Consider the following 24,652-nt stretch of genomic DNA (forward strand, 5'->3'; position numbering starts at 1 on the left):
GCACAGAAATCATGGAAAATAAAATTAATTGAAGACTCGCAGCGGCAAAAATTAGGGTAACAGCCGTATAATGTTTTTAAGATGAAAAAAAGGAGACAAAAATTTTAATTCCAAAAGGCAATGGCGGCAATAGCAAGAAGATTGTATTGAGCGCTTCCAGAGGGCGCGAAAATTCATAGACACCCGAAAAATCCGTACAAAATTCGGTCACTTTTTGAAGCGGAGTTTCGCAACTGGTATAATCTAAAAGCTCTGGTCGTCATGCTCACGCAGAGATGCAACAAATCGTCCAATAAACGCCATTGCTACTCCGTAACTCGAGCTCGACAGTTGTCTGCGTCGACATTCTATTGTGGACAACAGGTTGTGTAAGAAGACTTATCGCGCCTCTTCCCCAGTCGACTGATCCGTCACCGTAGAAGAACATGCTTCCGCCCCCTATTCCCCTAGTACTATCCGAGGCGCCGACAGAAAACGAAAAAGTTCAGGTAGAACTTTTACTGTACTTCTAGGCCACATCAACGACCATAGAACACACGAGCTCACCCTTCAATCATTAGGATCAGGAAGAAGTTTAGGACGCGGCCGCTGCGGAAGAAAGAGCTCGCCCTTCACAAGGCATTTCGTAATACTGAAAAGCCGCAGAGCTAGGAGCCAGCCAAAATCAAGCGTGGCAGAAAGACGAGGTGAGGCAAATTAATTCCGCACGAAAAAAGAAGTCCCAGCAGGAAGGCACCTCAAAGAAGTATATTCGCTAGTGGCGGTACTGCGCTACTGTAGTCGCAAGCCGCGGAAATTCCTAGCGTGGGGCAAAACATGACATAGGCCAGAAACGAAACCGCTTTTGAGTGCGCTATAGAAAACAAAGAACATTCAAAAAGTTGACTGTCCAGCGCAGTCCGTAGAGGAATGAATTTTAAAAGTTTGGGAGTGAAAATAAAGGACATATCAAGGGGCCAATACTGGGTAATCACGACAACGCTGTCTAATCACGATATTTGCAACAACATCGACACGAGGCCAAAAGATAACTTGCTTCTGCAAGCCATTTTCTTGAAGGTGAGTGAAAGAAAGTGCCTTGCACCATCTTCCACACATCTCACAGACTACGGCGGCGAATTGATAAGACACTTTGAACTGTGACGCTGCCATTTCACATCGCCAAGATTGAAGAACTGGCTGATTTTCTGTGGTTAAGCAAGGAAAGCAGGCGCTGCTAGGTCCTTAGACTTGCAATCATTTCGGTCTATTTCTAATGGTTCAAATACGTCAAAGAACGGCTGATTCAAAGGGTCACGCCTTTAGCGATTTTCTCTAGTTTTTGATGACCTAGGCTGCACAAGGAAACCCTACAACCTCAAGCCGAATGAAGGAGCAAGCACAATTTCACTGCCATCTCGCAGAGTTCCGCGTGCGCTTCGTGAGCCACTCCGTCCGCAACTGGCCCGCTGGAACGTCAAAGAATCATCCTCCAAAAATGCTATACTCCACTGTGTCGGGGAGCCTCCTTACTGTCCCAAAAATATGGTCGTTTGCGCATTTACATTGTCCATAGGAACGGTGAATCGATGGCTGAAGTGAGATTATTATCAGTAGAAGAGTAGAATCCTGTCAGAGCATCTGAATGGAAAGGATTTCAGGAAGCTGAATGAAAACTGCGGCTTTCATCGAATATCCTTGAACGAAAAAACTTCAGCACCCTGCACCTTTGCCGCGCCGCTCAGGATGTATGGCTTTTTAAGGCTGCCCTTGGAGATGACATGTACCTCTAGTGACGTGTTCCACGCAGTTATGGGCGTCATTTTCACGGTCTACAGACAGCCTGCGTTTGCATCGATAACATACTTGTGTGATGCAACGCTACAAGAGCACTACAAGCACCTGAGCAGCACTGCTGGCCAGAAAATCGGCACGACTAACGCTGAACCCTGAGAACGTGCCTTCGACAAGAACGAAGTGAAGTTCTTGGGCGACTTCATTTCTAAATACTTAATTGAGCAAGACAAAAGGCCAGTTAAACTGTGTAAAGGTGTTTCCCTCGTTAACATCGAAACATGTTGTTCAGAAACTATTGGATGCCGTGAGCTACACCGGGAGGTTCACTTCAAACTTGTCTGAAAAGAATAAGAATCTACTCTATACAGGCAGGCATGACAAGGTGAAGAGGAAAGTGCGCTCTAAGCGTTATCAACAGTATCCTGTGATTGCCATATTTACCCATAAAAGCAGCCGAAGATAACAGCTGATGCATCCAGCTTTGTAATTGAGGCAGCGGTTTTTCACCTGCACTACCAGCACTGGTGGTACGTTGTTTATAGTTCTCGTGTGTAAGCACGTGCAGTACCAAGAAAGGCGCATATTGAGAAAGATGTCCTGGAAGTCATATTTACATGGAATGCATTCGTGGTTTTCGTGACTGGCTTCTTTTTAATTTTTGAAACAGATAATTGGTAACTATTGGTCAAGGAGAAACTGTTTGATATGCCTGCTCGCCTGCAGCGTTTCCTCCTGTCCCTGGTGCCGTTCAACATTTCCTTGCAGTATGTTAAAAAGAAAGATCATCCTTTTGCCAATGGTATTTCAAGAACCAGGTGCGAAAGTGTGAGCCACCTGAAAAGGAGTTAACGCTTGCCAGCCTTGCAACAGCTATACTTGCCACTCTCCTTTGTTTATTACCTGCTTAAACAACACCACACAAACACAGATTACTATGGAAAATGCATCAGCTCATTGAAAAGTAAAGGGTTATAATTGAAATGTCCTCAGGTCCGCCAGGTCATCAAAATGCTCACCCGTTCAGGGTTTTTCTTTTCTTTCAGGATCCATACACTTCTCTATCAACGAAACATTTTCAAGGGGTTTATTACGTGCAGAACGCATATTGACATCTGAATGACGAGCAGCCATTCTGCTCCTTACAAAATGTGAAGCCCAGGACCATAAACATATCAAACGGTAAACCTTCAACACTTTCAATTACAAGATTTCAAATTCCATGCGGGGTTACGGGAAGTTCTTTTTAAGAGTACACCGTAGATTACCTCAGTTAAAGATTGCTTCCCAACAATCAAAATGATTACATGTTAAACTGCTTCTGATTTTTTTACACAATGAGCAGTTAGTCGTCCACGGTACAAAGATCCCATTCTGTTCAAGCCATGTCTTATTAGAACGGAAGTATTACAACCTTTCAGCTGCATTAATATTCGCCACTGTCTTTATCGACACCACAACCAAGCGGATAGCAAAACCAACCTACGAAACCGACAAGCCAAGGCAAGTAATTGGAGCGCTTCAAGGTGGACGCGGCCTATAAGGTCAGCTAGGCCCCTTTGACGTAAATCTATCATGCCTAGAAGCCTAACTATAGTGAGGTGCTAAATGTCTGGTTTAACGTCCCAAAGCGACTCACGCTATTAAGGACGCCGTAGTAGAGGGCTCCGAAACATCGACCATATGCGGTTTTTTAAGGTGCACTGACGTCGCACAGCCCACCAGCTGGCAAGGAAAAGCGGCCGCCGAAGCCCGGATTCGATCCCGTATCCCTGGGCACATATTGTCAAGGGCCTTAATCACTGCGCCATATCAGCGGGGTGTGTGGTTCTATTGTGAGCCCTCCAAACTATCCGCGAAAAAAAAAAAAGCTGCATCTACACGATCAGGGGTTAATTAGGCGTCTGAAAATGCAAAGCGATAGCGAGGGTATTGATTATACTTGTTGCCGTACGGTTTTCGTCGTGCGGAGGCAGACATAATTCAGAAAGCTTCCAGGTAACGAGCTCGTAGTCGTTCTTAAAGGCAGTCCCGTGAGCCGGTGATGGAAATGAATCGTCCCGCATTACCGTGGGCTCGCGACGTGTGGACTTGTTCGAGAAAGCCGAAAATAACTACCTTCTCACAAGAAAGGAGCACTTCCGGTGCAGCACACGTGCTCTTATCCCACCGTGTGCGGTAATCCTCCCCAGCGGTCTTACCCGCGCAGAGGAGGTTGGGCTACGAAGGATCCGGGTCGGGGTTGCCCTCACACTTTCTGTAACACGAACATGGCCTCAATATTGATATTTATATCAATGTCCAGGATGTCCTGTCTGCAAGTCACAAGATCACGAAGCAGATATTCACCACTTGTGGGTTTGCCCGCCACTGAAACTGACGAGAATTCGGCACCTGACGGCAGTGGGCCTTTCGCCGAACCCATCTTCATACATTGCATGGACGCAAGGGCCTTATCACCGCTCTCTCTTGACCTTTATTCGAACTGTCAACCTTTTTTCTTTCATATAATACCCCTTAAATTTTTTTTTTTACATATTCCATTATGCCCTGAGGCAATAAACAACGTTATTAAAAAATATAATAACTACCTTGAGTGTACGTTGCGTATTCCATTTATCCCGAAGTAGAACAGCTTCCTCAAACCGCTAGCCACGGTGTACCAGAAAAATTGGCCGCGATATTTACACGCCACGGCATCACGTTTGAATTATCAACAGACGGCGGACCACAGTTTTCATCTCAGACATTTTGGGACTTTCGCATGCCAGTGAGACTTTATTAACTTTATTTTTAGCATCGATTTCCCACGCTCAGACTGACTGGAAGCAAAAGAGGGAATGTAGTGAGACGTCTTCTCAAGAAGGTAGCATATGAGTATGAATACTTTGGAATCAGTGCTCATTTACAGGGCAGCACCCCTTCAAGGCGGAAACACACAACGGCGGAGGCGCTCAATAAAGACCATTGTTTCCCCGCACCTCCAGCTCCAGTGCTGTCTGCTTCGGCATACTATCATGAATTACACGAACATAAAATTTAAATAATAGGTGTACTAAAGGTAAGTCATAAGGGAATGTGGAGGGCATGATAACGCCTGCCCTCCAAACAACAAAAATAATAAAAGATGAACCCAGCAATCGTACTACACTAGGAGAGCCATCATAGTTTAATTGCTCAAAACATGCACACATTACAAGGAAAAGTCTCACAGTGGACAAATAGAAACAAACAGATGTCAATACTATCGGCCGACAGCGCCAGCGAACACAGCAGGGAGCACCAAGTGTCGATGGCAAGGCAACAAAGCATAGAACACGAGGACACTTCTGTCCCTTCGCATTTTGAGGCCGAGTCCGTTTTGAAGATCAGTAAAAAGTCTGTTTTGTTTTTCTTCAAGATTTCGAGCTTAATTGATACAGATGACGATGCATTGATGGCAGTTACATTTTTGCAGTGCGAACCATCTTCACGGTATAAGTAATGCGCCAGGCTTTAATGCGTGTTTGACAGGGCGCGAGCATTTCAATCCGAGCTGGGCACTGACCCGTCCCACAAGGTTCTCGGCACTTCCGACGAAGGCGCTGGGCGAGTCCTCGGGTCTCCTGGGCGCGCCTCCGCTCATCAGGTGGTTATGGTCCAGACCGGGGCTGCCCCGCGAAGAACCTGCGCACAAACCATTATGCTATACGCAGTTCTTCTGGTCGGCCACGCTGTTGGCGTGTGCCGCTATGAAGCCAGCGATGCGCCAAGGCGGAGTATAACAACAGAATTGCGCCCCATGACAGCCTTATGGAACAAGGACAAGAATAACCCGGTCAGTAAATATGAATATAATTGCATCAAATTCAGGCATGACCGCACCTAAGACAACCCAATGAATACAGGTATTGAAAAATTGTATTGCTGTAATTGCTGACCGATTCATAGTAAAGACAAGTACAACGTGCACGACTGAGGATGGTTGCAACAAGATTTGCCGGGCTAGTTGGTTCATGGACGCAAGAGCCTTATGTCGTATGTGTTTCTTCCTGTTGTCCTACTTTTTTCACGCAGTTCACCCAATTCCAATTTCGAGGATGGTGTGCTCTGTGAACGTGGCAGCACACCACGCACCTCAGTTTGTTCTCGCCCTCAGCACCCTTCATCCCACAAGAGGCACTCCTCTTTCCTCTAAAGCGGTGTCTGGACATACAAGGTTAACAAAAGCTTGGAGGCAGTAAAACGCACTATAAGCCATGAAATGCAGAATCACTTTTGAAGATAGAAGAGCCGCAAATTAGAAATTTGGATGATGAAGTTTCATGCGAACCACTCAGACTGTCTCGGGTGGATGGCGCCACCTGAAAGGTCTCTCATACATCTAACCGCATAATATGTGGTAAACATTTTCAGTCGTCGGAGGTTATATCGGTTGTATCGATTAACACCAAGATGTGGCTTTGAATGCGGCTCTTTGCGAGCTGGCAGTCTTTTTATCTCGGTGGTAGAGTCTGTGTAACGTCTGTATAGGCATTCGGGCCTTACTGCTGCGGCATTTATCTCGGTACCATCAGTCCGCGTCACTGACAGTCACAATTTGGTATTTTTCGACCCGTGAGGTCAAGCGACGCGATATGTGGTTTTTCGTCGAGATCTGCTATTCGGTCCATCGTGTGAATCGACCTTAACTTAGTTACGCCGTTCGTGGTGACCGATAGTGCGGCATGGGGAAGTTGGAGGTTAAATAAGATATCTCTGTGGCAGTTCTGCCGGGAACTAGCCCATTTTCTCCCGCCAAATACGTCAGTGTCGTCAAATGTCTTTTCTTCTATCGCCCCGTGGCTCGCATCACTAAATTCGGTCGAACTCCCGGAGTGCCATCGTGAGGAAGATCGGCTTGCTCGACAAACCATTGGCCAAATATTAGTCCTTGGGCTTGAACTTAGTATTACGTTGTTTCTTGCGCCCCTCTGGCATGCACACAACCGCAGGCATATTGACAATCGACAGGATATGGCAGTGTTTCCAGCCGAAAAGTTTCATTTTCTTTGGGCTTCGCCGCCAGGCCGCAAAACGTGATAGCCATTGGCCATGCTGATCAGGCTCCGAAACAAGTTACGTCGTTTAGAACGATAATTGCCTTGTCTCTTATCCTTGCTCTTAGAATTCATCACGACTCAGTGGAACCAATGCGTGGTCTCCTCGCTTCCGTTCGCGTGACATTTCTGTTCTGTCACAGTTCCGAAACTTTGAGCCCGTCACTAGCTGTTGGCGATATGTGCACCGAAAAATCCTCACAAAAGCACGATGTAAGTCTGGCTAGTATGGCATTGTAAATAAACAGATTATGGATGTGGGTATGGCTATGCGCTTAGCTTGCTCCTGATTGGCTTGGCCCGGGCAGACGACAATTGGGATGGCAGACTGCACGAGAAGGCGCGCACTGCCGTGCAGGTAACATCTACACCCCTCTCCCCCCTCAAAAATATCAAATCGCAGGTACTAAACGCGCTTTGATTTTTCGTAGGTGTGAGTTGAGATATTACCTCCTTTCTTATGCCGCTAATGATTTTGGTCTTCTTGTCTCTTCACGCATCTGATTTCAGTATATGCGTGGACTGATGTTCGTGATATAATACAAGAAGTTGCTACTAAGGTAGTTTCAAAGCAAAAGAAATGCAAGAAAGCAAAATGGTTATCTGAAGAGGCTTTGCAAATAGCTGAGGAAAGGAGGATGGCAAAAGTTATGGGGAAAGAGAAAGATACAAGGTTCTCAATGCGGATTTTCAGAAAATAGCAAGGAGAGATAAGAATGCCTTCCTGAACATACAGTTCCAAGCAGTTCAGGACAACAGCCAATTAAGGAACACAAGAGCTCTGTATAAGACAATCAAAGATATCAAAGGAAGCTTCTGTGCTAAGATGGGCGTGATAAAGGACAAACGAGGCAAGGACCTCACTGAAGCCGCAGAGATAAAGAAGAGGTGGCAGGAATACACAGAAGAACTGTACAAGAAGGACCCGAATGTGCAAGCCCAACATAAGACGGTTGTGGTCACTGATCTCGAGCCGGGCATCCTGAAGAGTGAAGTTGAATGGGCCTTAGCCAGCCTTGCTAAGAACAAAGCTAGCGGAATTGATACAATTCCAGCTGAGTTACTTCAAAACTTCAACCATGACGCTGTTAACATTCTGCATACATTATGTCAGAAGATTTGGACAATCCTGCAGTGGCCACAGGATTGGAGGAGGTCAGTTTACATCCCCATTCCAAAGAAAGGCAGTGCCAAAGATTGTTCCAACTGCCGCACGATCGCGCTTATTTCGCATGCTAGCAAGGTGATGTTGAAAATCCTCCAAGGTAGGCTGCAGCAGTATGTGGATCGGGAGCTTCCGGACGTGCAAGCTGGGTTTCGCAAGGGCAGAGGAACTAGAGACCAAGTTGCCAACCTTCGCTGGATCATGGAAAAAGCAAGAGAGTTCCAGAAACCCATCTACTTCTGCTTTATTGACTATGCGAAAGCGTTTGACTGCGTAGATCACAACAGGTTGTGGCAAGCTCTCCAAGAGATGGGAGTTCCAATTCACCTCATCTGTCTCCTCAGGAACCTGTATGAAGCGCAAGAGGCCACAGTCAGAACTGGGCATAGTCTTACTGATTGGTTTCCGATTGAGAAAGGGGTGAGGCAAGGCTGCATACTGTCGCCCTGCCTATTTAACCTATATGCAGAGTGCATCATGAGGAAGGCTGGTCTGGACGAGTCTTCAGCTGGAGTGAAGATTGCTGGAAAACGTATCAACAACCTTAGATATGCGGATGATACCACTTTAATGGCAGAAAGTGAAGCGGAACTCAAGAGACTTCTGATGCGCGTACAAGAAGAGAGTGAGATGTTTGGGCTTAAACTGAACATTAAAAAGACAAAGATCATGGCGTCTTGCCCTATCAAGTCCTGGAGCATCAAGGGACAAGAAGTGGAAGCTGTGACAGATTTTCTCTTCTTGGGCTCCAAGATTACCTCGGAAGGAGACTGCAGCCATGAAATTAGGAGACGCCTGCTTCTAGGAAAGAGAGCAATGGTTAGCCTTGACCGCCTAGTAAAGAGCAGAGACATTAGTCTGCCAACCAAGATCCGTATAACTCGTGCTATGGTCTTTCCAGTTGTGATGTGTGGATGCGAGAGTTGGACTGTGAAAAAGGCTGACCGCCGAAGAATTGACGCGTTTGAATTGTGGTGCTGGCGAAGACTCTTGAGAGCTCCTTGGACTGCCAGAAGATCAGATCAGTCAATATTGTCGACCATAAACCCTGACTGCTCATTGGAGGGTCAAATTCTAAAGTTAAAGCTCAGCTACTTTGGTCATCTGATGAGAAGAGAGGAGTCGCTGGAGAAAGATTTGATGTTGGGAAAGGTTGAGGGTCGCCGGAGAAGGGGTAGGCAGCGAACGCGATGGTTAGATGGCATCCTCGAGGCACTGCAGATGAAATTATGTGATGTTAGGAAGATAGTGAGAGACCGGAAAGCGTGGCGTGACATGGTCAATAGGGTCACGAAGAGTCGGATACGACTGAACGACTGAACTAAACTTGTTCCCTTAGCCATCATACTGACCCTGCTCTTCGCCCCGAGCTGACCATAAAGTGTCAAGTGCCTTTAAGCCACACGCCCACCTATCTTTCAGCCGGGCATAGCCCGCTTAAGTCGATATTATGCGCACTTCCATAAAACAAAGCCGGACCTCATGAACCCGTTTCTGCATAAAGCCACCAGACTTCCTTTAGATCGCATGCGCGGACGCCGGTTGCCAAAGACCTTGCGCCGTAGTAATGCATAATGAAGAGTGAGAACCTAGAGCTCAACCTCTTCACCTCTACACCACCCCACCTCGTGTAGCTGGTAAGTCACAATTCTCCTTCTCACTACAGGCTCAAATGCCTGCGAAGTAACAAACACAAATGAACTGTAAACATTTAGTTTGTGCTTCTTGTAATTGATACTTAGGTGTACTGTTCATGCCAATTAAGTTTTGACTAAACTTTTCTTCTAAAGGCTATCTTAACAGTACCTGTCGTAAAGCTTCACCACAACTTGATGGAACTGACCGTGGTAGGAGGCGCGGTGCAGGAAGCGGCCAGGTGGCGGGCTGGTGCCCCCTCTGGAGATAGCGGGTGGGCTTCCGGGCGCCAGGCCAGCCACGGCCATGGCTGGCAGCGGCGCCTGGCGCAGCGAGGCGGCGATCCTGTGCATGGCGGTGGGATGCAGCGACGATGAGGAAGACGGCTCGGTGCCCGCGCGCAGCAGGGCCCCCGGCCGCGGGGGCGGTGTATCGTGCGAGCTCGAGCTGCAGCTCAAGATGGGTCGCTCGTGGCTGTCCTGCTTGCTGAGGCACGGCAGCCGGAAGCTGCCCGCGCGCACCGCGCCCACCAGGCCCCGCCGTGGGGGCGGGCTGGGAGCGCGGCCCTCCTCGTCTTCGCCGCTCGTGCTTCTTTCCGGGGAGGGGGTAGGGAGTTCGCGGCAATGGCCGAACGCGAGTCGGGTCACACCCGTAGAGGAAGCCGGTGGGGAAGGGAAGCATTGGGTATTGCGTTATTTTCCGAAGGTGATCATGTCGCAAGGAGAAGGTTTGTTAAACACAGCGAATTGTTAACATCGGTTAATAATTCAAGGAATACGGGTATTCATGTAGTTTGCGCCGTAGAGTTCACCAAACGCCATAGAGTAACAGTGCAAAAGTAAGTGTTTATAGGTGGATGCGTTTAAAATGTTCATTATGAGCAAAATATTCGCGTTATTTCGCACAGTTAGGAATGTTAAAGTAGGTAGTGAAGATGTGGCGAGGCGTAGCGAGCAATTACAAAATTGCGTAATTTCGAGTCGGAGATGTTTGAACATGTATGTTTTTTTTTCGGGAACGCAGGTCGCGAAAAAGGGGAACGCATTAACAACAAGTAAGTATTGTGTTGAATTCATCATATTGTGAGCCACATCCAAACATGGAATTAAACAGCGGACGGAAAAGGATAGTTAAATGTGAAAGGGGAAACCGTCGCCCAAGGCAAAATCGTCAAGCGACCGTGATGAAAGTTTCGGAAGGTCGGAAAAAATAAAGGGGCAGACATGGTTTTTAGCGCGTTTTCGATAGTCCGTGGAGTGTTCGATTAGAGGGAGGAGAGGAAGGGACGGGATCAGGGAGAGAAGTTAGAAGATGCAAGGTAAATATTACAATGGGGTTGGTAACCACGATGCGAGGCACACTGAAGTCAAGCAATGTAAGTTGTAACTGTGAGTGAAATACATGTCACAATTTACTTCAACTTCTCCAAAAAGCACTCCAAGCAAATGAAAGGAACAGTTATGCGGCAGTATTCAGTCACCTTGTTATGATAGTTTTTTTTTACTTACCTCTTATATACGTTATCACAAGGGGCTCCTCATAACACGGCACATCTAACGTCGTCTATTCTTTAACACGCCAGACTTCCGAAAAAGCGGTCCAAGAGTGGTTACCCGAACCGGAAGCAGTGCTCACTAAACGACCCCTTTCGTAATTTGTTAACTTTTCCAACCTACGTATTGTCCAAATCATGACGTCACTGATAACTATTGAAACCATTATAAATAGGTAAACTTGCATGTAATGCTTTGAATGAAGCATCTGAACATGTTCTGATGCAAAATGTAATTGAAATGCCGATTTAATATATATTTCTGAAGAATATCCTTATCTGCATTTAGTACAGCATGCCGCATAATTGATAAGCCGACTGATTTTTTATAAAATTGATCCATTGAAGAGCATTGGCAAAGCAGTTGTCTCTGACGGATCGCGGAAAAAATATTGAAACACTACCTAAATGTATATGTTTCTCGTAAGCGGAGACAACGTCCACACGAGTGGCCAAGTTGTAGGGTGTAATGCAACGAGGTTCTCACCCACTGACTATAATAACGCGGCTGTGATTTAGCTTAGTCGCCTCTTTCTCACCATCTGAGCTCTATAGGTATACGCAGCACCCACATATTAGTCTTAGTTCATGCTGTAAAGCTCGCTATTAGTCTTCATCTCAGTACACTCATGCTAATTCCATGCGAAACATGGCCGCAATTGGTTGCATTTGGTTAGACAGGCGTTATGATAACGCAAGGCCCTAATATGGCGGCGTTTTCCCTTCAGGCACCATTGCTTGCAATCCCTGCATCGTGCCCGAAAATATCTGATGGATCTATCCATTACGTGGAGTTCTACTCGACCGATATCGCAACCCGCTTAAGACAAAACTTCCAGGGGCTGCCGCAGAAATCTCCAAACCCACATTTATTCGCCCAAACGGAGAAGCGCATGGAAAATAGCAACACATTCATTGAACGCCGCAATTGTTCTTGTTCATAACTGTCAGAATCCGACGTGCTACAACCATTCCTTGCTCGCGTACAGGGACCTCTTTCCTAGCCACATTGCCACAAAGCAAATATCTTTTCAAAACAAGACCCCGATACTTTCACTACTAAGCGAACAGCTAGGTAACGAACGTAACAATTTATGCAGACCAAGGTCAGAAAAGAGTTCTCTACTGTAACCGGTTTACTTTTTACCCTGAACTAAACGATATTAAGTGTCAGCGAGACGACGAAATTCTCAATGCTTCCCTTCGCAAGCCAAACAGGTTCATCTGAAAGCTGCCGGCTTGCGCTCCTTTTATAAGCGCCCGCGGACTGGAAGTGCACACGCCCAACGGCAAAAATGCAGAAACGCAGAGGACGAGCACACAAGGGGAGGCCAAGATGGCGGTTCGCCCTCTAAGTGAGAGTTGAACCCCCATAGGCGCAGCCACCAAGATGAAGAGACAGCCGAGGAGGAAGCATGACGTGAGGCTTTGAATAATTGCGATTGATGCCCATTCGGCTATAGCACTGACGTTATTCCTGGTGAGGAATTGAGTTGCACTTTTGTAGACGCCCAATTTTCGGGCGCCCTCGCGACAGACGCCTGCGTCTACGTATAGGCGAAGTCTGAAGTACATAACAAGAGCAGCAGCGCAGACACACAACCAGCGCGTGTTGTCGTTTGTCTTCGTCTTGTGTCTGCGCTGTTCCTTCATGCAAAGCTTCACCAACTAGCGCCCTACCTTTTGAAGTTCAGCAACCATACATGTTTATAGCTGGAGCAGACAGTTTCTCCGCGTGGCGAATAAATACCCATCACACGTTTCCTTTTAACACAAAACAAAGGTCATCCAGGAGACGAAATTATAACAGCAGCAATTTGGATGTCTGTTGCTTGTCAAAGAAAGCCGAGGATTTAAACGTTTGTTTGACGTAATGCTATTATTTGTTGGCGAAGAAAGCAACCCCCTGCGCCGGTCAAGTGCTCTCCTTGTAAACTGCTTTTGCTAATTTAGGGCATATACTACTACATTGCAACAAAATTAGGGTAGAAAATGAGTATCTGGCAACAATAGTCCATAACCGGAGTGGCTCTAAATACTCCACTAGCAAATTTCTATGCAGTCTATGCAGTGCAGTGAAAGACAATGACATTTTCATGCTTGAAACTCATCTTTTGCGCAATATGAACAACTGCGGTAAAGAATTATTTTCTTGTCGCGGAAAGACGAGGCTTCGACTGAGGCTTCCCGTCAGTGATTCCTCCCCTGCTGACGGCGCGCGTGTGAAGCGAGCAGCAGCGACCACGTACTGGGGGTGGAGGAAGTAGAAGTCGGGCATGAAGGTGGCTCCCCTGGCGGCGAACGCCGGCGATCCGCTACTCGTTGTGGTCGATGGTTGGCGCGCCGAGCGCGAGCGGCGCAGCGCGCGCAGCGGGATGGTCTCGCCACGGCGCTCTTCGTCGTCCTCCTCGTAGAGCGAGCTGCTTCCGGCGCACGAACTGCACGCAGCCGAAGACGGGGCCACGTGCAGCGGAGAGCTGCTGGGTGACGCCGAGGGCGCCCGGCGCGTAGTGGCCGATGGCGAGGAAGACGGGGCGCCGCATTGGTCGGGGTCCTCGTTCGACGAGCTGCTGCGCCGTCACAGCAACACACAAAATTTGGTGCTAATGCGCCACCACAGTTACGCACAAGCTTTGATGCTACTCATGGGGGAATGTTGACGAGCTAATTAATGCATTGCCAGAGCAACACAAAGGTTTCATTTTGTTTCCTGCAACATAACTCTACATTCTGATTGCAATGACTTATGCAGAAACGACGTGAAATATGCACGTGCGGACAAGCGAAATTATTGGACACTATGCGCGAAGGATGCATGTGGAAAGGATACACATTTCGCTATCTTTATGGACTTTGAAAGGTTTCAGCATAGATCTGCGCATGCGACGAGAGATCAATGCGGGGTTGCAGTGCAGTGCCAATTTTACTTCGTTTGCCCTGCACAGAACCACTCCAGCGATACTAGTCACCTATCGGCTAAGTATGACGGCGATTTGTAAGCGTTTTTGAAACTTCGCAAATACGAATAATGCACAGTTGCTCTCAATCACAGCGAGCAGACGGCCGACTGGTTAGGCATAAATCCCAAAAATGGCAGGGTGATCCGGACGCGGGCACTTTGACTGCTAAAGACTTTATTGGCAGCAGCTATAGCTATTAAAATTTTGTCGATTCAGTCCGTAGCAATAACGTCATTGTCAAGTAAGGTTCTCGCTCCACCTTCAATGGCAAAGAGCAGTGCGCTTCCGCATCTCCGTAAACTGCACCTATTTCTGTGGGTCTAACGTACAACCAATTAGCGCGAAACTGTTTGCCATGATTTACGGTTTTCTTGGCTTTCACATCAAACCTACTAACAGTGCAAGCTCAAGTTACCACCTGTACGCTGGTCATATTGCGGGTTCCAACAGTCTTTCGCTGTACGACCACCAGCGATGGGGGTGAGCTGTTTTCCACCGCTAAAGGCATTTTTTTTCTTCAGTTCTTCGACCTGATGGAAGACGCATCGTAAATTGTACTCCTCCTTCTACTTCCACGAAGTCAAGCATCCAGCCAATATTCTGGCTCGTCGCCTGGCGAACCTTGCAAGTGGGGTGAGCCTGGAGGGGCTGTAATGTAGCCTAAGCAGCTGGTGCGAAAGGAAGAACTGTCGCGAGAAGCTTGAACTAGCGTAGCCCATAATACAAATAGGGCCACGATACTACTTACAAGCACAAATAGCCTCATCCTCATGTCACACTAACAAACTGGTGGCGACGCCGACCACGGCTACAAGTCTTGAGACGCCCGGGGACGTGCTGTACCCCACCCGAGGAAAGACAACTGTGTGACAAAATGGCGGGCCATGGCGAACCTAACAAAGCCCGAGTGGATTCGGCGGCGTAAGCAGGCTGTGCGAGATGCTGGTTACCGCCTGTTGCGTTCGTTACGACTCACCCCACGGCCAAACGAACTGAAATGGAATGCCATACACGACAGGTGAAATGAAACGCTGCAGAACAACCTATACAGACAACAGCAGACCAAATAGAGTGCCAGGCATTGGCAGCAAATTCAACGTCACCACCAAGATGCATTAAACAATACGGACTGCTTTCACATGCGTGCCACATGCCAATGCTCATGCTTCATTATCTGAGCGAAAAGAATGCAAGCAGACCAAGGCTGGCATGACGTTTTGTCTTTGCTAAGTCGACATGCGTGCGGACATGAAAGTCTTGCGTTCTGAAAAACCATGAGATCCTCGTGAGGGGTATTAAACTGTGTGGCAAGCGCGAAGATGAAAGCTCAGGGAAATTAGTACATCGTTTTGAAGAAACATAAACGAGCATAGAACACGGCATGAAAATGTGTGGCAAGCTTATCTGTCTGCACTGTGACGGCGCAAGGCACACGGCGAAAACAAGAATTGCCGTTTTAATGGCGTGCTTTTTGAACTTCTCATCCTCAGCGCGGAGAAGGTAGCCGATTTAGCCTATAAATAAAATATATTCGCGCTTCCGTTTGCGTTTCAGCCAAAGGAACATCACAGGGCGAGGTGATGGCGCCGACTCTTCATTTGTGCATATTTTTTGTCTTTCCTTTAGTCTTTCCCTGCAATTTTTGCACACGGCGATACACAGAAAGCCGATAATACTACAGTGTAATATGCGGACTTCATCAGGCGCAAGGGAGACTCCTATGCGCCAAGAAGCGAGAACATAGCCCACCGTCGGTTGGGAGTTGCTTGTTGCTCCGATAAAGCTTACGTTTCGCCACAATAGAGAGTTTTAGTTCACCGTGATCCGTGATCCGCTAGCGTGATCCGCCACCACGCATTCTACTGCGCATGCCCAGATCCCCTTGACGCCGATAGATGGCGCCACATACTGTATGTCGGTACATAGACCTGCCGCGCCGAACCAATCAACTTGTGCGCCCCGCCTAAGCGCGGTAGAGGGCCACAGTAGCGGATCGCGAATCACAGATCACGGTAAACTAAATCTCTCTAATATTCATCCTAAGGCATCCCTCTCTCAATACGCTCACGCTTTCAGAACGCAAATGAACCACTACGTGGAAGAAGAAATGAAAATATTTGAATAAGCAGACATGCAGAGTCAACAGGGCAATAGTTGTGAATAGGAGAGATGGAAAGAGTGCGACGAGCGGCCAGGACGGAGTGCTTCGCAGAAATAGGCAGCAGGACAGCCTCAGAGCGTCCAATCCCAGTGGAAGCAACAGAAAGAAAGAGAGAGAGAGAGCCACGTAGAAGAAAGAAAGCGCCGTGCGTATACCTGGAGGGGCTCCTTCCCCTAGCGGTGGGGGCGGATGGGAGGGTGCCGTCGTGCTTTCTCAGCTGGACGTGGTTGGAGGCTCGCGGCAGGCGGTGGTCGAGCGAGGCCGTCGGCGAGACCCTAGCGTGCTGGTAGCCCTGCGGCGGAGGGACCCGCGTCCCCGCGGCGCCGCCGTGCGGCCGGCTCGCGGCCCGCATCGACGACCACATGCTGCCGAAGAGGGTGTGATTGCGCTGAAACACAAAAACCCCGTCACGGTTAGAGAAGAAAATCGGTAGCTTCTGAAGAAATGGCTGTTAATCTAGCGCGTCAAAAAGCAAAATATTTTGAGTGAACACTTAAGCTCGGCTTTAAGCGCATTACAAAATGGCGGTTTGCGATCCTTTGAGGGACTTCAGCGTTGAGAAATCGATTTTTACGCACAGTTTGCAATAGAAGACGAAGGCGCCATTGCTCTTAGCAACGACGTATCGGGTATTGGAGTTCGGGTGACCGCCGCATGCCGGCGCCACATGTTTCCTCCAATACGTTCTTTACTTGTCCTTGGAAGCTCCTACCAAACCAGACTACGGCGATAGCGTTTTGACAAAAAAAAAGCCCAGTACACTATTATGTAAAAGGGGACCGATGGGGCAGGAAGCTAGACATCAACAGTTAATGTCGATTCGAGATTTCTGTGTTCGTAGCCGCTCTAGCACGCATGTTGCAATGCAGCGACCATTTCCAAAGACCAGATGGAGCTAATGTGATCAATCCTTCTGGCGACAACGAATTGGTAGAGTGCGAGAGAAGAAAGCCACACACCTTGGAGCTGCAATCGCTCCCTTATTTCTCTTTTACCACCGAGTTTGCCTGAATGCATCATCCACGAGTGGCTTACGGTTCGTTTTAGAACCAGTGAACTGTCCGCACTGCAACGACTGCAGATGAGTCGAAATGGTGCAGCATGTTCTGTCTTAATGACGAAAGTACGCCGACGAACGTGCTGATTACGAGCATATTATGAGGTGCCTAACTAAAGTGCATTTAACAGAAGACTGTGTATTAAATTCCTTTACCTGTCATATGCAGCAGAGACGAGAAATAGTTTTTTTCTTAGTTTATATAAATGACGTCGGACCTCTACACAAACTCCAACACCGTCGTGTTCCTTACAGTTGCATACTATTCATGCAGTAAACTTTGCCACCACTCCCAGCTTCATTTTTGATTTTTTTTGCTAGCATTTCACTTTGATGCAAGTCACCACAAATTCAACTACCGCTTTGTATTTTATTTTTCGTCTTTATATTTTGTACACCTACCATTTTCTGAACTTCGCTCCTTCCGTCTGTCCTTCGTCAATTTCTTTCCCCACACCCCAGTAGCCAATCAGCTCATTTTCAACACTGGCTAAATTCTATATTTTGTCATTAAAGAGTTTATCCTCGCTTCTCGTTCTTACGCCCAGTTGTCGTCGCCGCTTTATAATGCTCACTTTATGGACTAGCCATTTTCTATGGGCAATAGACAAGGAGAAATAGGAGGAGATAGATTTTGGTTATGAAAGATAGATCGGCATCCCAAGCTTATTTGTCTGTTGCTGCTTAAGTAAAAAAAGTCCAGATAAGCAGCAGTACCACTAGAGCTGAAGGAACACGCTGTCAATGCTAGGAATGGGAACACGTGTCCTGGATTCAGAGCGTAAAACAGGAGCTGCCAAGAGCGAGAACTTTCGGAGAAAACCGCGCTGTGGTCGGAGCACTCACTCGGTGCATGGGTTCGTTATCCTGTCCTTCTTCGAAGTCCTGGTCCAGGTTCCCGGATACAGCGCGCCGGATTTCGGGCCCCATCTCGTGCAGTTCTCTGAGGCCCGCCTGCAAAAAACAAACAGGTCAGTCGCATTTCTTTCGAAAGTAAAATATCTGGCCCATACCTGGACAAAATAAGTGGTGTTTTTATTAAGTAAACTCAGCGCCCTACTCCGACACAGCCCTGTTCCAAAAACCTTTCTAGACTAAGTGTAGAGCATCGGAGCTTCAACTTGGCGTAATATGGATAGTAAGAAACTCGTCGTACTTCAGAAGTGCATTTACTACTTTGTGTACCTTTCAGTTCTGGTATTACGTAATTGTATGCGGTTTCTTATTACTCTATGCATTTGTTTCAATATTCTGTTTCTGCTACAATACACTTCCCTTAGTCTTAATTGAACTCACTTTTCCTGCTCAGTTTTAATATTCTATAATTGGTCCTGCTCTACTTAGCGTTTTTTATATATGTTTGAAATCCTGTCGTTCTATTTTTAGCTCTTCAGTCTTGATGTTGTTACATAGTGAATAGTATACAAACACTACTTGCGCTTCCCCTCTAGCAGATGTGCATTTTTGTTCATAACAATGTAATTCCCGAAGTATCAACAGTGCATGAAAATGTGACTAATTCTTCGGAATATTTAGGAAATTTCCGTTTCCATTGTTCAGTGCCCATGTAATACTTTTGTTTTTCTCCGTGCTTATATAAAATAAGGCAAATGTGTCAGCGTTCAGAGCTGGGGAGATGTATTAAAAATAAACGTCTTCACAACGAAAAACATTTCTGAATTATTTGTGAAACTAAGCCTGCGTGCGCACACGATTGAGCAACTGAATTTTTCTCTTTACATTGCGATCCTGCGCAATTAAATTTGTCGCCAAGAAGCAATCATATTTATTAAAACACAGCGAGCTCTGTAATATTATAACCATGTTTTTTTTTGTTGTCGTTTATCTGCAGTTGTATTTCTACATATTTCGACCAAAGAGCCCACTAGCGGTGAAATACCGAAAACTCATAACTTTTACTCAAAATACTATGCTTGTAGACAAATAGGGTTAAACAGAATGCCGCAGAGAAACTGCAATGTCGTCACATTTCTCGCCGTATAGAAAATTTGCCCACAGGCTTCAATTTTCGTTCGCGCCGCCCCTGCTGAAAGGATCACGAGACCATCAGCGATGAGTAACAAAAATTTGTTGTGACATAACCCTCATGCATTTTTAAAATGTGCCAGTTAGCCTACTGCAGGGCGGAGGTGCGGTGTGCTTTCTTTCTTTCTTTCTTTCTTTCTTTCTTTCTTTCTTTCTTTCTTTCTTTCTTTCTTTCTTTCTTTCTTTCTTTCTTTCTTTCTTTCTTTCTTTCTTTCTTTCTTTCTTTCTTTCTTTCTTTCTTTCTTTCTTTCTTTCTTTCTTTCTTTCTTTCTTTCTTTCTTTCTTTCTTTCTTTCTTTCTTTCTTTCGAAAACCACTACTTATGTTTTACTGACATTCATCGTCTATGTATGTTCTCGTGAAATTGCCGCAGCTATGGTCGTTGTTAAAGATCCGAAATGGCTATTTTTTTAACCTACACAAGCTACACCAAAGTAGCAAAGCTGAACACCCTCAATGGTACTTTTCTACGCTAGTGCAGGTGGTGTAGGTGCAAAAAAAAAATGGCCCTATTGTATGACGCTCAGCTTACCTGCAGGGCGACGGTGCTTTCGTTGGGTTCCTTCTGCGATGCTCGCTCCTCTTTGCGCTTCTTGAACCTCCGGAAGTAGTCCTGGATCAGGAAGGTCGCGTAGAACTTCCCCACCGTCACATCGTCGTCCGCTGAGAACAAGGAAAAATAAAAGGGAAATATTCAATGCACATTAATTCGCAGTCAGTTCTTTTACACAACTTCGTGGCCGTGTTTTGACGCGGCGATCCTCTTATTGGAGCACTTATTGATCCTAAGGACGGCGCAGAAGAGAAAGGGGAAATGCAATAATACATATAAACAAGGGGACCAAATGCATTTCAGCAGAGCAAGCTGCCAAGCTATTTGTTGACGCTTAATTCGAAGTTATCGCAAATTACGGACACTGGACAAAAGGGTTGACACATAGGACAGTCACGAGTGCTCATGACTGTCTTGCGTCCTCTTGTTTGTCTTGTGTTCGTATTTTGCGCTAACTTCTTGACCTTAAGCGGACCGAAGCCTGTTTTAGCATATAACGGGTATTCACTTACAAAGAGCACGCTGAAGAAGCTACGAGCAAGTCGTGGAAAATGGCTTATTAATGGTACGCATTGTAAATCCATACTTCAACGTACGGTTGAACGTTTCTAGCACTAATAGTTTCATAAAACTATAGTCCTGGTTGTAACTGCGCCTATAATGCAAACTAGGAGTCAAAGAAGACGCATAAAACGCCCCTTGAAAAGGACGAATAGAGCTCCTTTCTAGTGAAATTACATCGCTTTGAGGGCGCACCTTCTTTGACTAACGTGTTTTTAATTATTTTTTAATTAATAAGCTCAGGCTCGGTCACTCGTTTTTTCCTACAATTATTTAGTCATTAATTTTACTTTCTATAAATACACTTGTTCGTTCTTTCTTTTAATCATTCGTTGGTCGGTTCCGTTCCTTCATTGGCTCATTAATTCACCAGCATGCATTTTCATTTGTTCGGTCATGGGCTCATTTCATTATTCGGCCTCCGTGCGTGTTCACTCGCTGCTTCATTGATTATTTCACTCCTGCTGCTAGCGAATTGCCTGCGCATACGAAGAGGGGAGCACCCACCTGCGGGCGGCACCACTTGGTCGAGTAGCTTAGGGCTGGTCCTCTTCCAGATCTTCTTGATGATGGCTCTCAGTTCTTCATTGGCAGTGTCAATATTCCCTATTGCAGTGGAAGTGGAGAGGGAAAACAAAAATATTCCTAAACTACGGCTCAATATCATTTGTATATTTTTCTTTGCTGTCAATGCCTCACTGCGCAGAAATAGTAGAATAGAAAGAACACCTAAGTGAAGGGACACCGCTACTCTGGCGAAAACCATCACGGGCTCAGTCTCCACAAGATTAGGAAGGCCAACTGATGATATCCTCATAGAGAAAGAGGCAAGGTACGATGAGTCTGTATGGATGTGTATTTCTTCAATGCTCACTACCGCTGTCCTAATAAATTTGCCGTGCCTTTCAACGCTACATAATTAATGCGCATTTAATGCACCGATCTTCCCTTCAAGCATGTTTGGAGTTGAAACTATACCTTTCCGATGTGCGCTACACATATGACGCACGCCTTTCTTAACGGCCTGTTTATCCGTCTACCTGCCCACTGTGTTACCTGTTTCTACAGAAGCAAGTCAGAGGGCCATTTCCCGCGTCAACACTGCTTCAGTTACGCTCCATCGCATATCACGAGACAAAGCTCATCTGAGAAAAAAAGCTAGCAGAGCTGTTGCATGTTATGCGGGACTTTAACGCCATCGTGTATGTACAAACAATGCATTGCAAAGAGAACTGGGGCACTTACCGTCAGTTTTAATCTTGAGCGATGTACGAACTACAGCAAACAAAGTGGCGTTGAACATGACTGTGCCGTCACTGTTGAGTGGCATGTTCATTGATACCAGTTTCTGTCGGCGAAAAGGAGAGAAAATCATGCGTGGATGAGGACAATGAAATGCTTATGACCCTCTCCATACATCGTTGTTCTCGACCCTATCCCCACCTAGGCCTACGTAGTTTTGTCAGGCGCCTTTTCTTTGGCGACAGTGTGACTGTGTCTCAAGCCACTTTGTGTGTGAAGAACTTGGGATGGCGGATGCGTATACTCCATTTCATACATCAGGTGCAACGCAGCGAAAGCTACGCAAGTAGTCCGCAAGAAAAAAAAATGGAGGCGTATCACTACACGCTCGTTTTGTGGTAGAGTGGTTCTTGCGGAAACGGACTGTATTCCGAGCATGCAAGTTTGCAATAACTTGCTTCACGTGCTTAGACATCTTCGCAGTGCGGATCTTGTAGAAAAAAAATGCGCACCGAAGAACCATTTTCTCAAAATGAAATGCGCAGCGCAGAGGGCACAGTCAGCGCCATCTAGTGGCACAGCTGGCAAGGTTGCGGGGCAGCGAAAACGCGACACGAACGCAAACGACATAAAAACATACAAATTTAACGAATCCGATCCTTTCTCCTTAAAACAGGTGCTCTTTATGAAGTTGATGGCAAATGTAAGACGTATTAAGCTTGCAGACAAAATAACTATTATTTGCTCTCGTCAAGAGTAGGCACTATTTTTCATCGCGGATGCGGAGAGAGCAAACAAGAGCTGTAACATTGGCAGTGTTGCACTTGATGTATGAAACGGAGTGTAGTAATATAATACCAAGAGGGATTGGAGCATCGAAAGCTGACATGTCACGTGCACAGCACCTCATAAACAATAAGTAGAATGAAGTTGCACAAACGCGCCGTTTGCATCAGCGCTTTTAATGATGGCGCCGCTTAGTAATCGACCCGGCTAGTTGAAGGAAGGCTGAGAGACATTTTTATTACTTCAACATTCAATGCACCCACAAGTGTTAATGTAATCCACGAAACTTGTGAATAGAGAGTCTAGAGATGTAAAAAAAAAAAAAAAAAAACTCTGTGTCAAAGAAAAAAGAAAACTGAGAACATATCATAGACCTTTACAATACTGGGTAACCCAGAATCTGAGCGTAGCTGTTTAGAGATTTTGGTTTCTCAGTGTGCTTGGTTGAAGAATTCGTGACATATGTATCTATATATTTGCCTTATAGAATACTCTACATTTTCCCACAAAATCATCCTTAACTCACATTCCTTTTCAGTTCTTCATTGTTATAAACAATGCCGCCCGAAAACTGGCATACCTTTCTCAAGTACAGGACCAACGCCTGGTTCTGATGAATGAAGTGCATGAATAAATTGCATGGAGTGGATGCATGGCATGGTTCCTGGAGTGGAAAAGGTCGCGGCACCACGTCGACCTCTTCTCACGCGTCACGTGGGTGTCAAGGTTTCATTTCTTCTCTGCGCTCTCATATTTTACTACGGCACATTATGTACTGTCTCTGTAAAAAAATATACAACCCAAGGGTTTTTCTTTTAAGCCCCGTAACGGGGCTCAGTACGCATCTGCACCGTTCGAAAACTAGTAGACGAAACATTTAGTCCTCATTCTTTTCTATGCTTACCTATATATTCCAGTATTGCTTCCATGGGCTTAGTTAGAGTGCTTAGAAGCGAACCCCTTGGGCCGTATATCTTTGACAAAGGCTGTACACGCCGACGCATGCTGAGCGTGACCCCTCTGGCATGCCCTGACATACCCTCCTCCCCCACTTTCCGCCCTCCGCTTCCACATCTTCCTCCTCCGCCACTACCCTCTTCGTTCTCCAGATGCATTCCACTTCCACCATTCAGTCTCGCCTCCGAGTTGTGTCATTCCTCCGCGCTCGTCATAATAAAGAGATTTAGTATATCCTGGTCCGCGATCAGCCACAGTGACCCTCTACCGGCGGCTGATTGCTCCCGATGCGGCAGGTCTATTCGCCGACTTCTATATGATGCTGATGAAGCTGTTGCTTTACCCTTTGCATCGGGTGGGCGCAAAACTGTACCCTAGTCGTTATTTGGAAGAAATGATATGGAGGTAGTCAAAATCACAGTCTCCTCCTTCCTCGCCAGCCGCCTCTTTTCTTGACTTGGCGGACCCCTTCCAGTTGCCCACTCTTACGCTCCCGCCATGGCTAGTCGCCACTCAGCCACCCATTGCTTATCGTGTTCTTTCCCTCTTCCCGAAACTCACGACGCTGTTATCTGCTAGCCTTGGCAGGTGGCAGGCCGCAAGTGGTGATACAACCTGCCATGGTGGCTGGTTGCGCCAAGCACAGCGCAGACAACAACTCTGATGACACGCAATCCGGGAATAGGCGCTCAGTAGCGTGCTTTTAAAGAAAGATTTCTAACTAGAACCCTCTGAGTAAAATTTCACTGTTTTTTTCTGCTAACGCACATTTCTTTTCAAAAATGAAAAATATTTGAAGAAATATGGATCTTAGTCGGCTAAAGAAAAAAACGCAATGTGACCGAAAGGAAACAAGTTGAAGCTACAGTATCAGATAAACCTGACTAAACACATACCCATGCAGAGACTGCATTATAGCTACTTGCGCTACCGTTTAATAGGTCTCGAGGATCTAATAAAAGTGAAATGGTGACTACAACTGCGCTCACTACGGCCGCTGCTCAGCGCGTAAGAGGAAGATGCAGACCTTGCAGGCGACCCGGTGTGGGCACAGCTTGCCGAATCCCAGTGGAGGCTGGATCTTGCGCAGCAGCGTCACCACGTCCAGATGCTTGATGCGCCCCCTG

General features: G+C 46.5%; 1 protein-coding gene across 7 annotated transcripts in view; it reads right to left on the reverse strand.

Annotated features, from left to right (window-relative positions):
* Positions 1-24,652, reverse strand: part of LOC146178643 (muscle calcium channel subunit alpha-1-like) — a 240,850-nt gene that overhangs the window by 14,780 nt on the left and 201,418 nt on the right. For 3 of the 7 annotated variants that reach the window (XM_084578446.1, XM_084578444.1, XM_084578440.1), the window contains exons 37-45: positions 24,553-24,649; positions 21,786-21,888; positions 21,048-21,146; positions 19,959-20,089; positions 18,228-18,335; positions 16,480-16,712; positions 13,453-13,773; positions 9,860-10,242; positions 5,321-5,439 (exon numbers count right to left, since the gene is read on the reverse strand). In XM_084578446.1, coding sequence (XP_084434572.1) covers positions 5,321-5,439; positions 9,860-10,242; positions 13,453-13,773; positions 16,480-16,712; positions 18,228-18,335; positions 19,959-20,089; positions 21,048-21,146; positions 21,786-21,888; positions 24,553-24,649 — 1,594 coding nt within the window. Of the gene's footprint in view, positions 1-4,919; positions 5,440-9,859; positions 10,243-13,452; positions 13,774-16,479; positions 16,713-18,227; positions 18,336-19,958; positions 20,090-21,047; positions 21,147-21,785; positions 21,889-24,552; positions 24,650-24,652 lie in introns of those variants that run through there. The other 4 variants (XM_084578443.1, XM_084578441.1, XM_084578442.1 and 1 more) reach the window with 4 other exon arrangements.

The sequence above is a fragment of the Amblyomma maculatum genome, chromosome 9 (assembly GCF_055883805.1).
Source record: "Amblyomma maculatum isolate TAMU_Amacu chromosome 9, ASM5588380v1, whole genome shotgun sequence".
Classification (NCBI taxonomy): domain Eukaryota; kingdom Metazoa; phylum Arthropoda; class Arachnida; order Ixodida; family Ixodidae; genus Amblyomma; species Amblyomma maculatum.